This window comes from Colius striatus, chromosome 2, assembly GCF_028858725.1.
Source record: "Colius striatus isolate bColStr4 chromosome 2, bColStr4.1.hap1, whole genome shotgun sequence".
In the NCBI taxonomy this organism is placed as follows: Eukaryota; Metazoa; Chordata; class Aves; order Coliiformes; family Coliidae; genus Colius; species Colius striatus.
This window is the reverse complement of record NC_084760.1, coordinates 87,029,666-87,053,212: the sequence shown is the minus strand read 5'-3', so window position 1 is coordinate 87,053,212 and position 23,547 is coordinate 87,029,666. Positions and strand designations below refer to the sequence as shown.

Here is a 23,547-nt window from a genome sequence, read left to right as displayed (position 1 = left end):
ATGTAGCCTCTCATTTTGAAGTATTAATTAATTACTCTAAATACATGATCAAAAACAGTTATGTAGCAGACATTCCTCCTGCTTATGTATTAGAATGATGTGTTCTCATACAAGGAAAAAAGTCAAAGCAAAGGCTTGCTGTAGAAACTTTAATTGTAAATAACTCAAGAAGTCAAGTTATTTTTTTTAGAAAAGTTAGTCTGAAGAGCTTGAGAACAAATTTAAGAACAAATATTGATACATGTAAGACACCTATGCCCCTGCTCTCATAATTTCAAGAATGATGATTTTAATGATGCACGGAAATAAATTTTCAAGCCAGGTAAATTAAATTTCTTTTTCACAAGAGGAAAGCAAATGCTAAAAAACACTGCTACCTAACGTCTTCAAATAGAAACTCTCCTTATCTGTGATACGGGACCTGTGAAATGCACTGCCAAGGCACTGCAAAACAGTCCAAATATCAGTCAAGTAAGAATTCTGGGAAAAGAGAAGGGATAATTATGGCATTGCACGGGGCATTACAGCATCCAAAGCTTACCACAGGTGAGAAACAACCTCATCTAAATCCTATTCCTAGAAAGCTGTCCACAAAGCTTTGATAACAAAGGCAGCTCACTTGCATGGTTCTCTTTGCATTTACTATACTGTCCTGGTGTTTAACTGCCCTCACACCCATGTCCTCTCCTCCCACTCTCAGAGACCTGTATACATTTTTGATAAAACTCAGTCTTTGCAAAAGAACACTGTAGCTCCTCATCAGTAACCAAAGAGCAAAACTAGAGGTGCATTTTGTACATAAACTTAACTTCCTTCTAAAAGTTAAGATATTTTATATTTGTATCACTGTCACACACATGCTAATGGGAAGCTGCTCTCCAAGCATTGTTTTTAGATATTATACAACAGAAATCATGAGTTCTGACTACAAAGTGCTATATGCAAGGCATTTAAGATTTAAAATATTGATATTCTGAAGCTCATATACTTGCCAGACCTAAAAATGTCATGCACAACACCTAAAGCTGCACCTACACCTGGGGATCGGATTTCCGCCCTGAGATACATTTAATTACTTGAGATATGTTCTTAAATAATTATATTAGTCAATTAAATTTACAGACTGTGAAAGGCACATCTATTCTCTTCGTTCCTTCCTACCCACATATGTACAAATCTTTGTAGACAGAATTCTGTGGGATCTGAACAAAGGAACTGACTAGTCTTTGCAGCTGTGATCTTATGTCACACTTGCTGCAGAGCTGCCTGCCACCTCAGTCAACCAATCTCAAGTCCTGCTGCCCAGGTTACTGAAAATGTAGAGTTGTCCTCCAAATGCAAATGCCTACTCTCTAGATTTGGTTCTGGAGTGATGCAAAATCCCGCCTAGGTTTCCTAAACTAAGATAAATTTCAAAGAGATAAAAAAGATTTTATATAGAGCAAGAATATTTTAACATGAAATTCCCCAAGTATCTTCTCTCTTCTTGACCCAAAACTAACAATTATTAACTCAAAGTAACTAGATACACACATAGCAGATCTCAGTAATATACTGGAATTTATAACATTGCTCTTTATCTACCTAGTGGAAGGACACATATTTGTATGTTATGCAGAGAACAGGTCTGGGGGCTCTTTGCCAGATTTCTTCACTGCTCTTCACATAACACTAATGGGAGTTCAACATCTGTTTTAATCAAAGCTCTTCAACATCACAGTGCATAAGAGAAAATTTTCATGTCCAATAACTTTCTATTGCTTGCATCACATCAGAAAGAAAGTGTAAAAATAAAAACCCAAAACAAACACACTGCTGCCCCACAGAACACTCACTCACCATCACCACTTCAAACAAGTCAAACGTATCCCCATCTAATTTTTTATGAAGGTAATGACAAAAATTTGAATTGAAGACCAGCAGCTACATCATCTTATGTGTCCCTGGGCAGACAAAGGAATAAGCAAAGAGCATCTATTATAGTGTTTAGTTTGGTTTGAATATATTGGTGAATTGGATTCATCAGAACAGCACAGACTATACACAAATTTATTTATTACCATTGCACTCTTAGAATATATGTGTAGATTTTTGTTACATCTCCTACAGACCAGCACTTTAAATAGAAGAACATAGTTCTGAATAAAATAAATAAATAATGATGAAATCTTAGTGGACGTTTCAGTTTGTGCACATGAGTTGTCAGAACTGTAATGCAGTAATAGAATATGCTCACAGTCATCTGTCTGATGCTTATTTGATCTGCGTGATCCTCCAGGCATAGAAAGCTTAACACTGAGGTTTCTACTAGCAGAGTATGGGCTGCCCTAAGCAAAAGCTTTTATATTCTAAAAATAAAGTTATTTTGATTAACATGTCATGGAAACAAAGTTGCAAATGACTAAAAGAATTTGCTTATTCCTATCTTAAAACACCTGGTATCTGAAGTAACCCCACGTACTCAAACTGTATGCAGACCAGAGAACTATTAAAAAAAACCCACCAAACCAAACCCAGAAAAACAATCAATAATTGATCTGGTTTAATTATATACTGTTCTGCTTGCAGAAACATTTTCCTTCATCAAGATGCAAACCCCAGCATTCTGCCAACTGTTTATCCTTCTGAAGATGAAGGTATCCTTTCATAGAATCATTGAGTGGTACTTTCTCCATTTACATTAAGAAAACAATTTGTATAAAGCTATAAACCTGAAATGGACAATTTCACTAGTGATTTTTTTTTATAGGCAAGAATTGTCATCTAACTTTATTTACAAACTTATTCTGTCAGCTATTTTTTCCTACCAAAACTATTAGCCATCTGAGAGGAACAGTTTCAGAGGAAATGAAGCCTTTTTAAGAAAACAGAGAACAAACCTTTTAGCAGAAAAAAATTGAACTTCAACAAGTGTTTCACCCCATCCTCACTGACCAGTATTAACAAAAAGCTTTACAAAGTTTTATGCTAAATATGTACCTTTTGGGGGGCTGTTTGGCTTTTTGCTTGACCTCAGAAGATATTTTGTTCTGTTTAAGTATATATCTTACTCTTCAGGAGTTTTATTATTTTGAGATGCTGAAGTAGGACCCTGGAACCCCAGAGCTGACCTCTAAACCATTGCAAGGAACACAAGGAGAAAATTGCATGAAGGTGCAGACACTGGTGGTCTTAGTACAAGAGCATTTCTAGGCACAGAAGTCTATTAGTACTTCCCTCAGGAGGAAGAAATATTTATCTAAAATACCTTTATATGGCAATTTGAGGCTTTGGCAGTAAGAACCTATGAAGAAAACCAGAACTGCTTATGCTTAGCTCTGTCAAAAAAAATGAAAGCTGGATTTGTCCCGAGTCAGCTCACAGCACAATGCTGCATACCACTTAATCAGCAATTCTACAAGCTCATATTGTCACCCAAAGTTCCCCTGTCCTCAAACCTTGTCCTCAATAGTTAGAAGGTCCCTACCCTGACAACAGTTCCACTACAGAAAAAGGCTTACTAGCTGAATTTTGTGGTATTATGCAGATCTCCTTCACTAACCTTCCACAGAACCTATGGGGTTGGCTTCAGTGTACCTATTCTTATTGATGTATATGAAATGCAGAGCAGAAAAAAAAAATCCAACCTGGCTACACTGTCAGATACTATTTGATCTTCAGTGATTTCACTGGCAGAGAAGTCTCATCACTCTCTAGACTTGATGGGAGAAAGGCAGTATTTCTTTGTAGTCACACAGTTTTTAGATTTTGTCAGACATCATTTTCATCATTTTGAACATGAACAGAAAAAAAGCTAGTCCCAGATAGTACACTGAGAGAAGAATCTGGCTCAGCCCAACCAAGGTCATATTTGCAAAGTTATGTTAACTAGAAAGCACATAAAAATAAACTTGCCTTCCATAAAGATCCTGTTCCAGTAGATTTTTCCAACGTGATTTCCTCCAAGAAATACCAGATTTGATAAAATCAACATTGAAGTGCTAACAGATGCAAGGACAGCATGAAGTCGACGACGAAGCCTTGGTGAGAAGTAACGCTCCTATGGGGCAAAACAACAGGTGCAAATGAAGTTAACAACCCCTACAATTTTTAAAGAAAAAGACATTGTAGTTATGACAAACAACTTTTATAGAGAATTACAAGTCCTTATGGAATACACCCCAAAGCTTTAAAAATATCTAGCAGCTTCCACCAATGCCATTTACATTTGGCTAAAACTTCATGAAGAAGAACAGTGCTGAATAATAACTGAGGTTGGAAAAGACCTCTGGAGGTTACCTAGAAATGTCATCAAAGCAGGCTCAGGTAGAGTGCTCAGGATGATGTCAAGCTAGGTTTTAAGTATCTCTAATGGAGACTGCTCAACTTTGCTGGGCAACCTGTGCAGGTGTGAGACTACTCACAGTAAAAACGTCCTTCTTACATTTAACTAGAATTCATTATATTTCATTTTGTGCATGTGGCCTTCTGTCTTGCCATCACTGAGAAGAGTCTACCTTTGTCTTTCTCCTGCCTACAATTACATGTTTATACACATGGGTAAGATCCCTCTGAGCCTTTTCTTCTCTGGGCTAAACAGTCTCAGCCTGTCCTCTTATGGCAGGTGCCCCAGACTTTTCACCATCTTTGTGGCCCTCACTCCACCATAACCATGTGGCTCACTCCACCATAACCATGTCTGCTTAATTTCTTATTAAGTGTGCTCCTTGGTGAATTTTTGCTGATAGGCATAAATAGTAACAATGTGCTTCAGGGCTGAATAATACTACCCAACAGGTTCCAATACGGAGTACTTCAGTACAAAACATACAACATCAACATCAAACACCTTTTGGAAGCCAGTAATGCCTTGGTTGATTAATAAGACTTCCCTGAAAGATTCTAGAGTCAGATCAGATCTGCTTATCGCAATGGGTCTTAATAAACAGATACTTCCATTTAAAAAAATATTCAGTACACATGCGATCTCAGGGTTTTTTTCAGTGCAAACATTACTGCTCATGTTCGAGAAGTGTAAATATCTGTTGTAAAGGATTTTTTGGTACTATTGTTCTAATGATACAAATAAAGTAGGTCTCTCTCTACCATATACTAGTTTACATTGTTCTCAATCTGAATTTTGCATTATCACTTGAAGTGTGAGTGCAGCACAGAAACTGCATGAAAATGGTGAAAGGAGGAGGAAAAAGTTTTAGCTTCCTCTAATATTCAGTTGTTAGAAAGACTTTCAAGGAGCATTAGAGCACATCACAGGGAAATATTGTCTCATTACTGCATAAGGAAAAAGATTTTGTTCATTATGGCTCCAGCCTGAGAGCCTCTTTACACAGCGTCTGAATCTGCAAAAGACTAAATCCTTCATGTGAAGTTATGAGCATCTGTGAGGGCATAAGAACTAAGGAAAATATCGTGAGCTACTCAGCCTTCATGTCACAAATGTTGACATTGCAGAAAACAAACAGTCTTGTGACTGCAGCATAAAAAAAAAAGCTGTAATTAATAGCTGCGGCCAGACCAGAATTCATGCTCAGATACCTGAAACAACATAAATACAAGCTCAAAACAGACCTAAAAATAAATTCCTAGACAATTAAATTGCTAGTCTTGTAAACATCAAAACAAATGTTTCAACTGCTAGATTATAAAGTGACAAAACTTCAAACAAATGACAGTTACAAGCATTAAAATATATTTTTAACATATTACTGCAAAGTAGATATCTGGTAAATTAAATGTTGGTGCCAGTCAGAGCTATATCTAGTGTATGAGTCAGTCTGAGTCAGCACAAAAATGGAGATAGAAAAATCTTCAAGGAAAAGTACTCTGTAGCAATAGTCAGTCTTCCATACGCTAAGAAAATGTATGAAAACAGAGACTGAGGTTTTTCTCTGGAAATTCTGGATCATAAGGGAAGGGTAGAGAATATAAGATAATTATATAAACATTCATAAACATCCACAGGTACTTAATAAAGCAACTTTTTCATTTTCTAGTACTTTGTGCCTCCAAAGCTACCCAGAGACTTCCAAAACATTCTCCTTTGGTTTACACATAGGTAGAGGAGATCTTGTCTCCTCCTGAAATGCATATGTGGTCCTATATACGAAAAATGTATGCCTTTTCAGAATGCGTAAGTGCATGCACAGAGATAAGATGTTTGAAATTTTGCTATTAAACCCTTGGTTAATAAGCAAGTTTATTAAAGAGCAGTTCCAATCATGCTAGATCGAACTTTTGCGATTTACTCTTCTCTTACACCATGCTAATTAATTCTGATTGAGCTGTTGCTTATCTATAGAGCGTAGTCTATTATCAGAACTACCTTTCATCCTCCCTCTGTCTATCAAACTTATTCATCAGCTCTATAAAGAAATATTTTTAATTAGGAAAGGAAAAAAAAAAATAGCTTCTTCTCGTAAAGCTGAGGAAAGAGTTAGGGGTAAATAATCCATCAGTCAGCTGATGTTGGACTGCACTTTCCACCAAGGCACTGATTGGACCTCATAAGTTGGTGAGGTCTGCCTGTTTTGCAACCCAAAGTAGTATGACAAACAACGTGAATAGCTAAAAATAGCTCTGTCACTTTCTTTCAAGAAATAAATCAATGCAGTTACTAAAAATATTAAGAAAACTGTCACATATAATACATCATCCTCTGAAAAAGTGCTCTATGATAAACAGTACAAGTTAACTGCAGTTTAGACCACAAAAGCCTTTGGTCATTTATAAAGTAGAGGAAGTAGTTTAAGATGGAAACAGTTCAGAGAAACACTGAATCCTTTCTGGGTTTTGCTATAGCTAATTTCCATTAACTCTGCTAGGCATTGATCCAAAAAGCAGTACACATTTTCCTGAGTGTCTTTGATGTGAATGCAGCTTTTACCCAGCTGCAATGAAGGCTAAAAAACTAAAAAAAAAAATCTTTAAACATCTCATGTCATCTAGAAAAAACTAACCATGAAAGTACCTGAGCAGCTGTTGTGCTCAAATTAATACACTGGAAGCATTCATTTAGCTATGAAAAAGGAATGAGGCTGGTCTAGATAACCCATAATATTTGTGATTTAAATATCTACTGGTATGTGTTTTTTTCTGAATATACAGCAAGTTGTTTTTATCAAAGCAGACAAAATTTTAAAAAAACTCTCCACACCCACAACTCTTCATTATGTTAATTAATGCTTTTAACAATATGTTCCATTGCAACAATACAAGCAGCTGCCATGGATTTGTGGTGTTTCACTGAATTTTACTGCTGTCTCTTTCTCTCCTTTTCCTGTTGGACACACAGCAAGAAAATAGATATACTTCATCATACTTTTCCTTTTAGTAATAACCACCAGCCTCACTTCCCCATGCTCTGAAATAAATGCACTGTAGCATTTAAACCACACACCAAAAAACACCCCAACATATTGTCAAGATATAGAGTCCACAGGCACACATCATGACATAGGACGTCACTTACAAAGCTTGGCTCAGGCTACCTTTCCTGAAATTGAATCGAGTTTGGGTTATTATTTACATAAGGAATTGTGTTGGAATAAAGATGAGCCTCAGACATTTTTGTCAGATGTTGGGAAAAACCTCTCTTTGCACCTTGTTGTGTCTAGCAAAATTGGCTACCATCAGATCTCTCTCAACCCAGTCTTCTCAGAAATCTTAGAAACATGAATGATACTATCACACCATGGAGTACCTTGAAAAGTAAATTTGTGTATTTTTGAGAGGATTGGAAGATGACAGCCATGAAAGGGATTTGTATGGTCCAAACGTTCCCATTTCTAACTCAAATTCCAGTTACACATGCACATCACATTTAGTCTCCAAGTGAAAACCAAATCATAAATAGGAAGCTTGTGTAATGATTGTTTCTTGAGAAAGACAGCTTACAAAGCACAATATGGTCCAGAACAGATCATTTAGGTTAGAATTAGGAGTCAAGTTAAAAGACACGGTGGAATGTTGAAGTCAGGGGTGATGCAAAGGGAAAATACCCATTTCATCTGTTTTGCAAGGTAATTACAGCACTAGGAGTGTGAAACAAATGCAGTAGGAGAAAGGGCTTCAGACCACACATCATTTATAGGAAAATCTCTCTAAGATAATTTAGAGCTAAAAACCAATAAATTTGCAGTGATTTACAGGGCTGTGTTTGATGATATTACTGAGTGGCACAGAGAGACAAAATTGAAGGCCCAGAAGTATTTTTCCTAAATGCATTTATATCTTCTAGCTAGCCAATAACAGAGAAAGTACTCTGGGGAATACTGACCAAGATAACTCATCCACCCTCTCATGTGCAAGTTGAGGAGACACCAAAGATCGAATTCTGTACAGCAGTCCAAACTAGGCAGTCTTATACAAAATACCATGTTGAAGTCTTCTTTTACAGAAATATATTCCCCAGCGTTTTATCATGGACCCAATCCTATATCTTCCTATGGCAAACATTCTTAAACTTTTGCTATCAACAGTGGTGCCACCATGGTGATTTGGCACATCCCTAACGCTTGTTTTTCTGAGGTCTGCAGTTACTTGGTCTGAGAGCAGTTGACATGCACTACACTGTTTTATGAAGGGTTCAGGAACTGGGGTGCATGTTTTCCACCATGCTGCATACCCAGCCTGATGACAGGTGTGACGTGTGGCAAGAAGCCTCCCCTGACAGACATTAACTGGTAAACTCTTGGCAAGTGCTCAGAAAAGGGAAAATATCTACACATGCTGCATTTGCAACACATCTCATTTATATAGCTGCTCTGGGATAGATTAAAGAAAACTTCTACATAAAGGCAGTGACATTATCAAGCTTGCTCACACTAAAAATACTTTAACAAGTCTCATGTAAGGGAATTAAATTCGCTGCAATCTAAACAAGCTTCCATCTTCGTGGAGTAAAACAGAGATTCACAACATTTATTTCTTTTTGGACTACCCTTCCATAGACTTGTTAATCCAAGCATGTGGCAAAACTGGAGAATTAGTCAAGCACTTCTTATGGAACGTATGCATAATAAGACTATCTGATACTATGGCCAGAATGACACAAAACATGCTCGATACTATAAACTGCAACAGTACAGATTATATTACTCTATTTTTATCTGCCTTTGGTTTTTTTAGAAGGTCAAAATAATCTGGTACAATTTTTAAAAGAGTTATCTTTTTTTAAACCAAAAATATAGAATTTCTCTCTGTTCCACAGATTTCATCCTCTCCCACTTAAACCTGTCAGACAACTCATCCATAATAATTTTAAAATGAGATGCACAGACTGCACTATTTGTTATGTTGAAGAGATCAAGTCAATTAACTACCACGAATATAACACCTCGTCTTGGCACTGCCTCTCCTAGTGTATGAGAGGGGAGCAAGTGTGCTTCCTACGGTTATTCAAGCTTTCAGTTTCCTGAAGGTCTTTACTAGAGAAGCAATGCTTAATAGCTAATGTAATGTCAGCTCATGTTTACATCACAAAAATTAAATGAAATATTTTTTGCGATGGTCTGTTATACAGGGTTTGCAAGGACTGTTGAGACGAGGGGACAGACAGGTAAAATGTTCCTGGGTAAAGTTGCCACAGTGCAGGAAGGGCACAGGTGGTGTCATTATGTGTACGAGGAAAATGCTTGGAAAAAACCTCAAGTCACTTACTGGGGTTCCTTTTACTGGTGCAATTTAAGTGTGTGAACTACAGTTTTCACCTCCTATTGTATCACAACTGAAGAATAAGACCCAAAGTTGTTTACTTCTCTACTGAAGCAATAGACCTCACAGCCAATCTTAAAAGCTCTTCTAAGTGCTTTCTTTCAGAAAATGCTCTTTCATAAACGACAGGCCAACTCTTCAATGTTTATCCCTGAACCCTGGATAATCACTCCATTACCACAGGAATAAACACCTCAACACATCCCTTGAATCTGGGTCATCCGCAATGCAGCTATTTGCCAAAAATAAGAGGGCAGAGTGAGAACAAGAGCACGGGTGAAAAGCTGAAAGAGAGCGAGGAGCAGATGGGACGGTGGGAAGGGAAGCCACACATCCTGACTAACAGTTCCCAGCTATTTTATCTATCTGAAGTTAGGTGCACTGAAAATGGAGGGCAGGGTGTGACTGAGCAGCTGGGGGAGCAGATGGGATGGAGGAAAGGCTGAAAATTGTGACAAAGCTCTGCCAAACAGAATGCCAATTTATTTAATTTTTAAAGTGAGCAGTAGAAATGAAGATGGGTTGGGTCCAAGCGGTGAGGTAACTTCTAAAAATGTTTGTTAATAGACATTGTCTATGAGTAATAGTGACAAAAATGTGTTTGGGAGACTGCAGAAACAAAGGGAGGGACTATATGTGCTCATTAAGGTTGGTAGAAGTTAGGCTTGGAGAGCAGTAGGAGTGCAGGAACTGCATCCTCTCATCATCTGATGAGAGGCTGACATCCTACTCCTGTACTCTGCAGCTGAATAGGATAAGAATAGAGACTGTACCACAGAAGAGAAAAGCAACAAAAAAAATAAAGAATTCTGGTTGAATGCACATAGAAAATACCCATTTATGAAATAATCCAAAAGAAATTGTGGAATCCCCAGAGCTATAATAGGAACAAGATAAGGAACAGGCCTGCAAGCAGAAAGTGAACAAGATGTGCTACCAGATCTTATCCATCAACAACTGTCATACCACATGGAAGAATAAATTTAATTTCCTGTCAACATACTGTACTCTTCAGTAATCATGGCAACCATTCCTGTTTGCTCTGTTCTTCGTCTAGCTCTAACCCAGAACCAGCCCCCTGTGCTTGATTTTTCTCGCATTTTATTTTGCTTGCAGTTCTTCCCTCTCCTCTCCCCAAGATGAACTGTGGCCTGAGGTCGTTTCCGGTTTCTTTTCAAGGTATATACCTTCCTTCCAAAGTAAAGGTAAAAATTAGCTCCTGGAAGGTTCATACATGAAGGCAGGAACCGACAATTTTTTTCCAAGAGACAGGATGATGCAGATGACCTGTAATTCCTGACATTGCTCCTATAAAAAGAGCACCACACAATTAAAATCAAGCAGCTGTCAGTTAAGATTTTCACAAATAGAACTTGTTTCTGAATTTAGGAATAAATGCTATATATAGTACTTGAGAAGATACTCATCTTCTCTATTGATGTCTTACTAAACATTCACTCAACAAAACTCTGTCTTGCACTAGCATCAGCTCATTTTTAGATTTTCCAAAAGATGTACATTTATAGCATCTCTCAGCAAACAGCTGACTCCTTCTTCTGTTTGAAGAAAGCCTCCTACAGGCTCGTATGTATGCACTACACTTACAGATGCATGCGTGAAAGTTTGACACACACAGAAGTAAATTTCTGTACTTGCTCCTACACTTACTCATCACTCTCAAAGAATCCGCCCAAACAATTTATTTTAAAAAAGTGGCGGTTTGTGAAAAGTGCAAAATGAACAGCATTGAAATGCACCATCCCCCTCTTTACATGTAAAGCAGGGAACTTAACCAAGCAATGGCAGTGTACATACTCTTATAAATGTGTCTCAGCTCTCACCAAGGAGGACAGGTTGAGAGAGCCATGCACTCCCTTCCGTGTCCAGGACCTTCACATCCTTATTTTTGTCATTCCACTTTCCATTCTGCCCATTCTGTCTCTTTCAGTTCCCTCATCTATATTTTAATGTTTTTATCTTTTAAACTGTAATAAAAATAGGACAGGATCTAACTTCACCAATCATAAGGGCTGCATTTGGGTCCCACCTTTATGGCCCTCACGTTGCCACAATGAAATTGTTAACAAAGCGATAATACACAGCGAGAATTCCCATGGAGACATCTGATAAACTCAGCAGATACAGACCTCACTTTTCCTGTGGCAGGCTTCTGTAGCTCAAGGTACGCCAGAAAGATAACAGTGCAACCACCTCTCAGTAGTTAAACTTGTATTTCCATAACTGCTGACATCTATCGGTTGGGCTAATTTTTGAGATGACACAATGGAGGGAGGCTGGATTCATGTAACAGTACCAAAGAAGCACATAAACCGGCATCCCTCTGCCTTCTTTTCACCTCAGGGTATGATCTACTTGCTTTTCAAACTGCATTATGGCCTGGGCACCAGAAAACTCCCTGATGTCTCCAAAACAGAAGAGGAAGTAAATAATGCTAGCAGGTGGGAGAAACATTTTTTTTTGTTATGACAACTGAGAAGTTACACAAGGTACACTGCAGTCTGAAGCAGGGCAGTAATCATCTGGTTAAAGACAGATGGAAAATTACAGCAGTTCCTCCACTGTTAACATAAAAAAATAATATTTCCTGCACAGATTTGACAAAAAATGGATGCCTGTACTCCAAAAGCAGGAAATGATAGAATGTTGTCTTGGAAATCTTAGGCTGTTGCTTTTATGCATTCACTGTATTAAAGCCCGTATCATATTGTATATGCTTGTTCCTCACACAAAACATCATCTACCAGATTTTTAGTCTCTGTTACTGAGTCTGAAGCAAGAAGTTCCCTCAGTCAAAAAATAAACCCCGGAGTGGAAGTGCTTGTCTGTGCATGTGCACTTTTATTGTGGCTCTCAAAATCTTTTGGGATCCACTTCCATGAAGACAAATGAACCCTTACAACAAGAGAATGGAGAAGAGATAAAAAATAAAATCAAGAGAAAGCAGAAATTAACAAAAATTACTTGACTGAGAATTATTTCTGGCAAAGCTAAAAGTCAGTGGAAAACTCTATGATGCATCAGCCAGCCCATATTCAACTTTGACGCTCATTCAGTAGCTCAGTACAAAAATAACACCTTGGTAACTCATCTTACTGTTTCAAGGTACTGTACACAAAAGACCAGCTGTCACAACTCTGCCCTGGTTAATGCTCACATCTAAGAAAAGAATTTCCCATTGATTTTGAGGCAGATTTTGCTTTGGATGGTAGAGATTTCTGGTTAAAGCAACGATATGGCTGAACTCCAAGTTGGAGTTGGGGCAAGTCTCATCCACTGGTCTGGGTTTTAACATTATGGGTGATTCCTACATCTCAAAAACCAATTCTGCACTAGAGAATAAGAGTCTGATTAAGGGACTTGATTAACTACCTCACTTTACATTCTCACAGAGTCTCAGAGAGTGAAGAGACAAACCCAAGAGAAGTCTACAGTAAGCATATAAAAGGTTATAAAGTAAGTATCATTGTCAATATTTGTTGCTTAATTGAATCACTATGTTGAAATAAAAATATGTATACAATTACACAAAACTGTTAGTAAAAAAGGCCAGGCAGGCTTGACATTAGCAAACCAGTGATATACTTTCCACCAAGTGAAGCCAAATGAAGATCAAAGCCTAGCATACGCTGAAGAATAGTTTTATTTATTATCAAGATCTTACTAAAGATTGAATCTTGCAACGTGGTCAACAAATATCCTTCCCTTGAATGAGCTCCTAATGTTTGGACAGATTTGGTCTCAGTCAAGTGGAGAAGGAAGCTTTAAAATTACCTCATTGCAGTTTAAAGTCAGTTATACTTGCGAAAAGAAATTCTGTCATTACAGGAGACAGTTCTACATTTGCTCAACATATACAGGACATGGTACTGAAATTCACATGAATCTTTATCTTGGCTAGGCTGAATTTGAGTCCTAAGAGAAAGCTGAGTGATTACTGGGCAGACCCCAATTTGTTTCTTTGTCCCACTTCAAATATGGAGGCTCAGCCTACTATCTCATACTGTTTATGTAGGTTTACAAGAGAGAGCAGTAAGCAAGCAGTAGAGCTCCTCCTCTTCCACTTTTTTCTTGGCTTTGATCTCTTAAAATGTACAGGTTTGGGGCATTTTCAGATTCTTCTCCATGAGACAAATCATCCAGCAATAAAACAACCAGAGGAAGTAAAGCTTTCTGCTGTGGTAAATAGCTAGGTGAGCTCAGCAAAGATACCAGCAGGAAGGTGTGCAGAGCAGGAACTGGTGAGATTGCAAGGAAGGGAGGAAAGGGAAATTAAATATTTCTCCCTTCAATTGCACTGAGCTGCTAGATCAGCTTAATTCGCTGTCAAACCTGAAGCCTAGAGGTCTCAGGCTCACCTTTCCATGCTCCACACCAGCTGTCTGGGGGATCACTGCATAATGTATAACTTATTATGAATAACCACAGAAATTTTAATGCACCTAGCAGAAGAAACAGGGCAAGCATAATTAAACACAGAAAAAGAAATGGCGGGACCAAACCCCCTCACAACACCTAATTCTTTGAACAGCATCTAAAATCATGTTCTCTGTGAAGCTGAATATGCCAGTTGTCATTGACCATGTCTTCAGTATCCAAAACAATGGTGATATTTTAACTATAAACACAAATGTATGGAGCTTATTCTTCTAAGCTTACACACTAATCAAAACATCATACACAATATTCCCCTTTTTGCAAAGGGGGTTGGGAAAACAATTACAGTGTTCCGAAATGGACTTAATTAGTGCACTTTGTTACAGACAGAAATGAAAATGTAGGAATCAAAGTATTTTACAGTTTAATAAACCAAAACACTTAAAAAGATGTAGATATTTCTTTAAAATAAGCCATGCTTGAAATTAGTTGGATTTTCAAACCAAATTGCTTAGGGCGTGTTTAGTTTCTTAATAAATAAAGCTAGAAACATGAGCTTAAACTAGCAAGTAATCACAGCATGATTTTTAGACACGAGATCTTTATGTTTCAATTTTAAAAATTCTTACTAGACTGAATGACATATTTGCACCTTAAAAAGGGAAATAAGATTTATGTTGCTGTTTCAATCCAGATTAAAACATTGACTTTAAAAATCTTCCAACTTCACCCCTTTTGCTACATGTCCTTTTGGATGATTTCTAAATATTTCATTCTTTAAAATCCATTGGTTTAAAGACATTGGCAGCTATTCTAAGGTTTAAGCCATTCTAAATCTATTTTTGTACCAAGATCTAATTTCTTGTATAGAGCTATACCTTGTTTTCCTAAAAGAAAAAGAAGGAGGAAAAAAAATCCAAGTCATCCAAGCATAAAGCCATTAATATTTTCTTTCAGAAATCTGACATATTATTTATTAAAAGTAGAAGCAATTCTGTCATTGATTTGAACAAGTTACTATTGGTTTGTCTGTTCATCTGTTAGAAATTAATATGAAATCAGTGAGACAAAGCTCAGTATGGATCTAAATATCTCCTGAAAAAGTAAAAAAAGAAAAAGAATACCACAGTGAAATTTTTCTGGTGTAATATAAAGTTCTCAGATATGCCCTAGCTTATGGTACATAGCATTTACTCTTGGCTTCTATCACCCTGAAGATGATAAAGTATCTTTCTTATGAGGAAAGGCTGCAGGATCTGGGGCTGTTCAGCACGGAGAAAAGGAGACTGAGGAGAGACTTCATTAATATTTATTTAATGTATTTAAATGTATTTAATGTATTTAATTTAATGTATTTAAAAGGTCCACAACAAGGGGATGGGGCAATCCTTTTTTTCTGTAGCATTCTGTGGTAGGACTAGGGGTGTTGGGAAAAAGCTGGAATGCAAAAAGTTCTGGGAAAAACTTCTTTCCTGTTCAGGTGAGAGAGCCCTGGCACAGGCTGCCCAGGGTGGGTGTGGAGTCTCATTCTCTGTAAGTTTTCAAAACCTACCTGGACACTTTTCTGTGTGACTCAATCTAGGTGGACCTGCTTCAACAGGGGAGTTGGACTAGATGCTCTTTAGAGGTCCCTTCCAACCCTACCATTCTGTGATTCTATATATAATGTTTCGATTAAAAGACAATATTACCTAATTCAGCTCTACTTTTCTGATATCTAACAAGTAATCTCTACAAGAAAAAAAGATATGTAGATAATTTCTCACAACACAACTGACTGAAACATCAGAGCAATGTAAAGCAGAAAAGTATGTAAGACCAAGTATCAGCTTTTTTCAAGCTGAAATCAGGAAACCAGGCACTGGTGGGCAACCGGTAAAAATGAAAAGTTTCAGATCCAATTTTTTGGGTCAAGAAATATACTGCTTTCAGTGAATATTTGTTTATACAGTTCTGGCATATACTACCTCTGCTTCTTTGTTCATTCTAGTTCAATACATGACTGAGATGACCTGTCAGACTGCTACAAAAGTAGCACTAGGTTTCAAGTGCTGAGATTTAAACTACCATAAAATCTGCATAAATACAGAGTCCAACTCTTTTTATATATTTTTAGTCAGCACAAGGACTCAGCAAAGGACGAGACTCAAATGTGCTTTATTTAGACTTCTAAATCTTTCTTTTGCAAGAGAATTGAGATGCTATAGTGGGAAACAAAGGGAAGCAGTTTTGATATAATTTTGTAGCAGCCTTCCAGTACCTAAGTGGGCCTACAAGAAAATTGGAGAGGTACTTTTTACAAGAGCACGTAGTGACAGAACAGAGGCTTTAAACACAGAGTAGATTCAGACTTAAAATTTTCTGCTGTGACGGTGGTGAGGCACTGGAACAGGCTGCCCAGAGAGGCTATGGATGTCTCCTTCCTGGCACTGTTCAAGGCCAGGTTGGAGGAGGCTTTGAGCAATCTGGTCTAGTGGAAGGTGTCTCTGCCCATGGCAGGGGGATTGGAACTAGATGATCTTTAAGGTCCCTTCCAAACCAAATCATTCTACGATAACTCTTGTTATTCTTCGTGATAAATTCAATTTTAAAAGCAGAACAGAATTAATATTCAAGTTATCTGGGAAAAAAAATTAAATATATTACCAATTAAACATCTCCTGCTTAACTGGATTACATAACTCAACTTTAACAACAATATATGAGGAGGTTTGGTAAACAGAAATGGGTAAAGAAAGCATAAACCTGTGCTTTGTATTTTTTCTGAAACTCATCTGCTACTCTGGGGACAAAAATACACTTTCCTTTTCAAAAACAGTCTCAAGAGCCAACAAGAGGAAGTGAGTGATGCACGAGAATGCAAAGGATTTCAGCTTGTCAACCGATGAAATTTAAGTGAAAAATTCTTCCCCTAGAATGAAGCTTTCAACACCAGAGTGACCAGGCTTGCAGCACACCTCTCCCTGAGGCAGGATTATGTGAATGCTTCCAAAAGACAGACTACAAGGGAAAAAAAGAAATGTTTACAGAGCATTACAGAATTTGTAGTTCATTTTAAATGTAAATTAGTATGTCACATTCTTCAAATGTCATATCACTCCACAACTTGATAAGGAAAGGCCAAAGTCCAACTACTCATCTGCTCCCCAGTCTCAGTGTCAAGAAGAAAGAAGAGTGAGGAGAGAGCAATGAGGGGTGGTTTGCAGAAACTGTATCTCATCTTCTTTTAAGGAAACCTTCAAGGCACAAGGCAAAACATAACTCTGCCATACCCAAATGCAGCAAGATCTGCCTAAAGCACTAATTCAGATGCCAAAACTATTCATATAAAAAATGTTGACTTCAGAAATATTTCGGGGTGAAAATGTCTTCTAAAGAAGGTCTACCACCAAAAGGGGAGGAAAGGGGTAAAACGCAATTCATAGGATCATTTTGCTGGAAGAGACCTTGAAGATCACTGAGTCCAGCCTTTGTCTCAGCCTTATCAACCACTAGACCATTTCCCTAAGTATAACACCCAACCATCTCTTAAAACATCTCCAGGGATGGTGTCTCCCTGTGCTGTTCCAATGCCTGACAGCCCTGTCAGTAAAGAAATTCCTCCTCATATCCAGCCTGAACTTCCCCTGGTGCAACTTGAGCCTTTTTCCTCTTGTTCTATTGCTTGTTACTTAGGGAGAACAGATCAAACCCTGCCTCGCTACAGTTTCTTTCAGGTAGTTGTAGAGAGTGATAAGGTCTCCCTTGAGCCTTCTTTTCTCCAAGCCCTGAACAGCTTCAGATCCCTCAGCCATTCCTCGTATGAGACGTGCTCCAAATCCTTTACTGGCTTGGTAGCCCGCCTCTGGATCCTCTCCAGCACCTCAATGTCCTTCTTGTAGAGAGGGGCTCAAAACTGGACACAGTATTCAAGGTGTGGCCTCACCAAAGTCAAGTACAGGGCTGCTACTGACAACACTGCTACTGTTACTGTCCCTACTGCTACTGACAACACTGTTCCTGATACAGGCCAGGATGCCCTTGGCCTTCTTGGCCACCTGGGCACACTGCTGGCTCATGTTTAGCTGCTGTCAATCCACACTCCCAGGTCCCTCTCTGCCTGGCAGCTTTCCAGCCACTCCTCCCCAAGCCTGTAGCCCTGCTGGGAGTTGTGGCCCAAATGCAGGACCCAGCACTTGGTCTTATTGAAACTCATGGCATTGGCCTTGGCCCAGCCATCCAGCCTATCTAGATCTCTCTGTAAAGCTTCCCTACCCTCAAGCAGATTGACACTTCTATCCAGCTTGGTGTCATCTGCGAACTTAATAATTTGGTTCCTTGTTGGGGAGTTAATTTATACAAAAAAGGAACCCGGCTGCCAGCATTGGTTAACTGTAACTAGAACTATGTGTTAGAAATTAATCCAATACATACAACCCCATCATCACAATGCCACATGTTTAGCATTGCTATGATATTTAAGTATTTAATTGCCTATAACTTCTTTTAAAATTTCTAATGAAGTGACAACAACAACAACAAAAAAGCCCCTCATACAGCTGGATCCCTAAAAAATCTATGTTGACTTCCCGTCCAGAGACAAATGTATGCAGCCAGTCAGATGGTGAAGCTCAGTTATACCCTAGAGGGAGGACTAATGGATGTGATAAACTCATTCTCTAGGAAGGAAAAAGGCTGCATCCAGACTGTCACTGAATTCACAGTGATGGACAGCTGGATGATACAAGGTAGCACTGGCTGTTACTGGGTACTAAATTACTTAGCTGTATCAGTTGCCATGCATGGGGTGCCACAATAGTGAAAACTGAGGCAGGTGGGATGGAGAATAAGCATAATTATTAGACAATTTGGGATTCAATAAGTGAGCAAGTCTGCAGACAAAAATGACCATCACAATTAAAACAGTGCTTTTTGCGTACGATTGCATGTGTCATGGTTTGACACAACAGCTGTTTCTGGTAAGGGGGAAGAGGCTGTAAAGATATAGTTCCTGTAAGAAGTTGCTCAAAACTCTCCCCAGCACTGAGCCAGACCCACTGAGTCAATTAGGTGCTTCCATGATCACTTTTTAAGAAGAAGCAGCCAGAAGAGGATGGTTCATCCTGTTCCTTCTTGTTCTGCCCTTCCCTCTTTTCCAGCTGCTGGTGGTGCAAGGATTTGGGACAGAGAGAGAAACAACCATGCAGACTCCAAGGTCAGTGAGAGAAGAGAGGAGAAGGTGTGCTGGAGCAGAGACTCCCCTGCATCCTCTAGAGAGGAGTGTTGAAGCTTAGATTTGTTTGCACTTCGTTAAAGACCCCACACCAGGGGCAGTGACTATTGCCGGAGGAGGCTATGTCCCGTGTGAGGGATTCCATATTCACAGAAGCTTTAACTTTGGGGAAGAATCCATGCCAAAGAAGCTCATTAAAACTATGCCCAGAAGAAGCCAGGTCCCAAGGGAGGGACCCTGTATCAGCAGAAGCTGCAGCTGTTGTGAAGAACCCATGCCAGAGAAGTTTGTTAAGGACTGTGTCCTGTGGGAGGGATCCTGTACAAGAGCAGGGGAAGAATGCCAGGAGTCGTCCCCATCTGAGGAGAGAGAAGCGGCAGAGCCCATCTGTGAGAGACTGGCCACATCCCCCATTCCCTGCCCCCCTGAGCTGTTGAGGGAGGAGGAGGTAGAGATATCGGGAGCAGTGAGTTGGGCCTGGGAAAAAAGGAGGGATGGGGGAGGGAGATCTTAAAGTGCTGGTTGTAATTTTCTCATCATCCTACTCCCTTTTTGCTTTTCTGTTCTGTTTCTTGTAGATAGCAGAATAAACTTCCCTACTTTCTAAGTCGAGTACTGGAGTCTGTTTTGCCCGGAACCGTAACTGGCAGCGAGCCCTCCCTGCCCATGTCTCAATCCACAACAACCTTGCTTATCTTTTTTTCCTCCCATTTTGCTGGGGCCTCCGCCATCCTAACAAGGGTAGGGGTGGATGAGGGGCATCAAGTGAGAGACTATTGTGGTGCTTCATTGCTGGCTCGGCAAAACCATGACGTTCTCAAAGACAATTTCATCCTTTGGAAATAACTGCACAAAGGTCAAAAGTAAAGTGAAAATATCAGAGGTCTGCAATGCAAATTAATAGTTTCTCTTGACTGTCTTTTTAATGGCGTAAGATTTCCCAGTGTAAGCTTGTTCCCAGATGCAGCCAGCTGCTACAAGGATATTTATCTAGGAAACACATGGCTAGAAATATACACTCCTAATTTTAGTGAAGATGAGTATTTTAAGGCCATCCTGAGTGAAATCAGAATACAAATGTTAAAACTGGCTTCCGTTCAGCCATATACAACGTGATAAGCAGTTGCTTAATCTAGGATTGCAGAAGGGGCTTTTAAGACCATGCACATTTCAGTGTTTGCCTTGTTGATAGTTAGCAAAAATCTAGTTACATGCCTTTACCTCAAACACCAAAGAGTGGACACAGGAATGACAACTCTTTTATCTGTGACTTTCAATCTAGATTAAACCAAACTACTAACCAGTAACATCATATAAGCATGAAGCCAGGAAACAAGAATATGAAATGAAGAGAGATTCAACTTACAAGCAAACCTTGAATAAGTGACATAGAAAGTATCCTCTTGACACTATTTTCCACAATTACTCCGAGCCAATTAAGCATGCCCCAGTACCACAGATAGCTCTGTCCTCCATGCCAATAGCTTACAAAGGCAAAAGTAAGGGCTGTGGAAAACAGCATTCCTCGCAGACTGGACTGAGATCCTCCCATTGGAACATAAATGTACCTGTAGGTGAAATGACAGATAGGCAGCATCATTAGAGATGTCACAGAAATCTCAGAAAAACACCCACTTCAGAATAGCTTTGTTATTTTGCGGCATAAAAAATCATTTAGAATATTTACCTGACATTTTCTATTTACAGAGCTTGCCCTAGTTTCTGCAAAGCTGTAGACAACTTTGTGAAATATATGCATATAGCATTTGGCAAAAAGACAATTTTGTGGTCACAGGAGCTTTGCATTAGGAAAATGTATAGCATAAACTACTTTCTCAAAATTGTAAAAGACAAATGTACATGGGTTTTTTTATACTATAGTGGTTGTAAATTGGCTTATGTACATAGAAATTACACGTAAACTTCATGGGAATTTAAATTATAAGACCCAGTAAAATTTAAAACATTATATTAAGTCATATATAGTCATAACCCACAGAATGTTTTCCATTTGTCAGAAATGCAGACACATGCAAACACGGTTTATTTTCAAAACTTCTTAATTTCTTTAAATATTTCATTTAAAATTATGTGAACTGAAAATATTTCCTATCTGCTTCTCCTATTGTCTTCTCAGGATCAGGTCTGCCTAATGATCTTCAGAGCATATGTTCCAAAAAATCTAAAAATCTACACAAAGCAACCTGCATGCAATTGTATTGTATGTAAACTGAACCCGGGAATCAGAACCTTAGTCTTCCATTGATGCTCATAAGTGTCCAGAAAGCAGTGCTCATTCAGTAAAAATACCACGAGCAAGAAGGTTCTGAAAGTTTACACCATTTTCTGGGTCACTCCCCTTCCTGCCAAGAGAGCTACATCCACTCCTGGCATTTTCCGAGTAAGGCATGGCCACTAGCTGGCCTTTATCTGAAAAAGTTGCCTATTTCTGTCAACACTTTGAAGAAGCTCATCAGGCAACAGAATCACCATCCAGCTCAGGTGCACGGGTAAGGAGATGTGGTATATGGAAACTACCAGTGACACTTCTCCTCAGCTGCCATTCCTTTGAGAGTATTTCTCAATTTTGAGAGTATTTCTACCTGATAAGACAATTAAAGGAAATATTTTGCAGTGAAATTTTTATATCTGGTTATCAGTTTTTATATTCAGAGATAAGTACTAGCATAAAAATTTAAAAGGGAAATTAGCATAGTGCTTCACTCCTGAACTTGGAAAACACAAAAAATGGAGTATTAGGGTAAAATAAAGTGATGCGAGTAATTAAAAGGTAAAAAGACAAGTCTTTAAACTAACAACTGTCAAGTGTTATAAATTCTCTCTAAGCATAACATCAACACAGGTTTTTACTTCAGCCTGCTACAGGCAACATCTGATTACATTCACAGTGATTTTCAGTAGAAGTATGCTTTTTACTATGAATATGAAAATAAAAAGAAATTAAGATCAATAGTTTTCTTTTACGTTATGTTTCTCCTCTCTCCTCCCTTCCTATGTTTTTCTTGGGTCTAGTCTTTTCTCATCATGTAACAAAAATAGACACTTGCAATTGCAATCAATTAGTTTAATAGCAGAAAGGTGTGTCTCAGCAGTCTGTAACCAGGGGAATCCCCTTCAGAGCTTTGGCATGGAGGGTGAAGACAGCAGAGCCTCAGACTCCACTGCTTTGGATCAACTGATTCTACACAAAGGACTACAGAAATGAAAGACCAAAGCAGATCATCCCCTCTTAGAGAATACATTCGCAATACCTTCCCTCTGTGCTTTTAAAGGCCATTTTTTCCTTTTTTAGGCAGGGCCTATTGTCATTACCCTTTGCAGGCTGGCAGTCCCGCTCTGCAGCTAAGAAGCTGCAACCTTGAGAGCTGCACCTCCATGTCCTTTGTCTCTGGAAGCACAGGAGCTTAATCCAGAGGATTCTGAAACATGACATTGCCAGCCCTACTACCCTCTCTCTGTTGTACATTTACTGAAACAGCACATTTAGAAGTAACCCAGACACAATCAAAGAGAAAACACATCTCTGTGACAGAGACCTTACCCTAAGCCTTAACGAAACCTTTCTAGTTTGGCCAGGGGAACTAGAGAAGTGATCATCCCCAGGTACTTAATGCTGGGGAAGCTGCATTTCAAATACTGTATTCATTTCTGGGCTCCTCATTGCAAGAGGGACACTGAGGTGTTGGAGTATGTCCAGAGACAGGCAACGAAGCTAATGAAGAGTCTAAAGAACAAGTCTGATGAGAAGGGGCTGAGGGAACTGGGGATGTGTAACCTGGAGAAAAGGAGGCTCAGGGGAGACCTCACTCTCTGCAATTGCTTGAAAGGTGACTGTAGTGAGGTGAGTGCCCATCTCTTCTCCCAAGTACCAAGCGACAGGTCAAGAGGAAGTGGGCTCAAATTTCACCATGAGAGGTTTCGATTGGAGATTAGGAAGAACTTCCTCACTGAGAGAGTTATTAAATACCAAAACAGTCTGTCCAAGGAAGTGGTTGAGTCACCATTCCTGGAGGTATTGAAAAGATGTGGAGATGAGGTGCTGAGGGACCTAGTTTAGTGATGGGCCTGGTGCAATGTCAGGTTTATGGTCAGACTCAATTATCTTAAAGGCCTTTCCCAACCCAAATGATTCTATGAGGTTCTGAGTTAAATACACAACAAAAAAAACATGGCTTTTACTGCAGCTCTGGTATTCCATACAGTCCTTT

At 38.9% G+C, this 23,547-nt stretch overlaps 1 protein-coding gene across 4 annotated transcripts in view; it reads right to left on the bottom strand.

The window, feature by feature from the left end:
- The window catches only part of HHAT (hedgehog acyltransferase), a 165,675-nt gene that overhangs the window by 62,836 nt on the left and 79,292 nt on the right, over positions 1-23,547 (bottom strand). For all 4 annotated transcript variants that reach the window (XM_061991372.1, XM_061991373.1, XM_061991374.1 and 1 more), the window contains 2 exons: positions 20,685-20,886; positions 3,895-4,039 (listed from right to left, as the gene is read on the bottom strand). In XM_061991372.1, the coding sequence (XP_061847356.1) occupies positions 3,895-4,039; positions 20,685-20,886 (347 nt within the window). The remainder of the gene's footprint in view (positions 1-3,894; positions 4,040-20,684; positions 20,887-23,547) is intronic.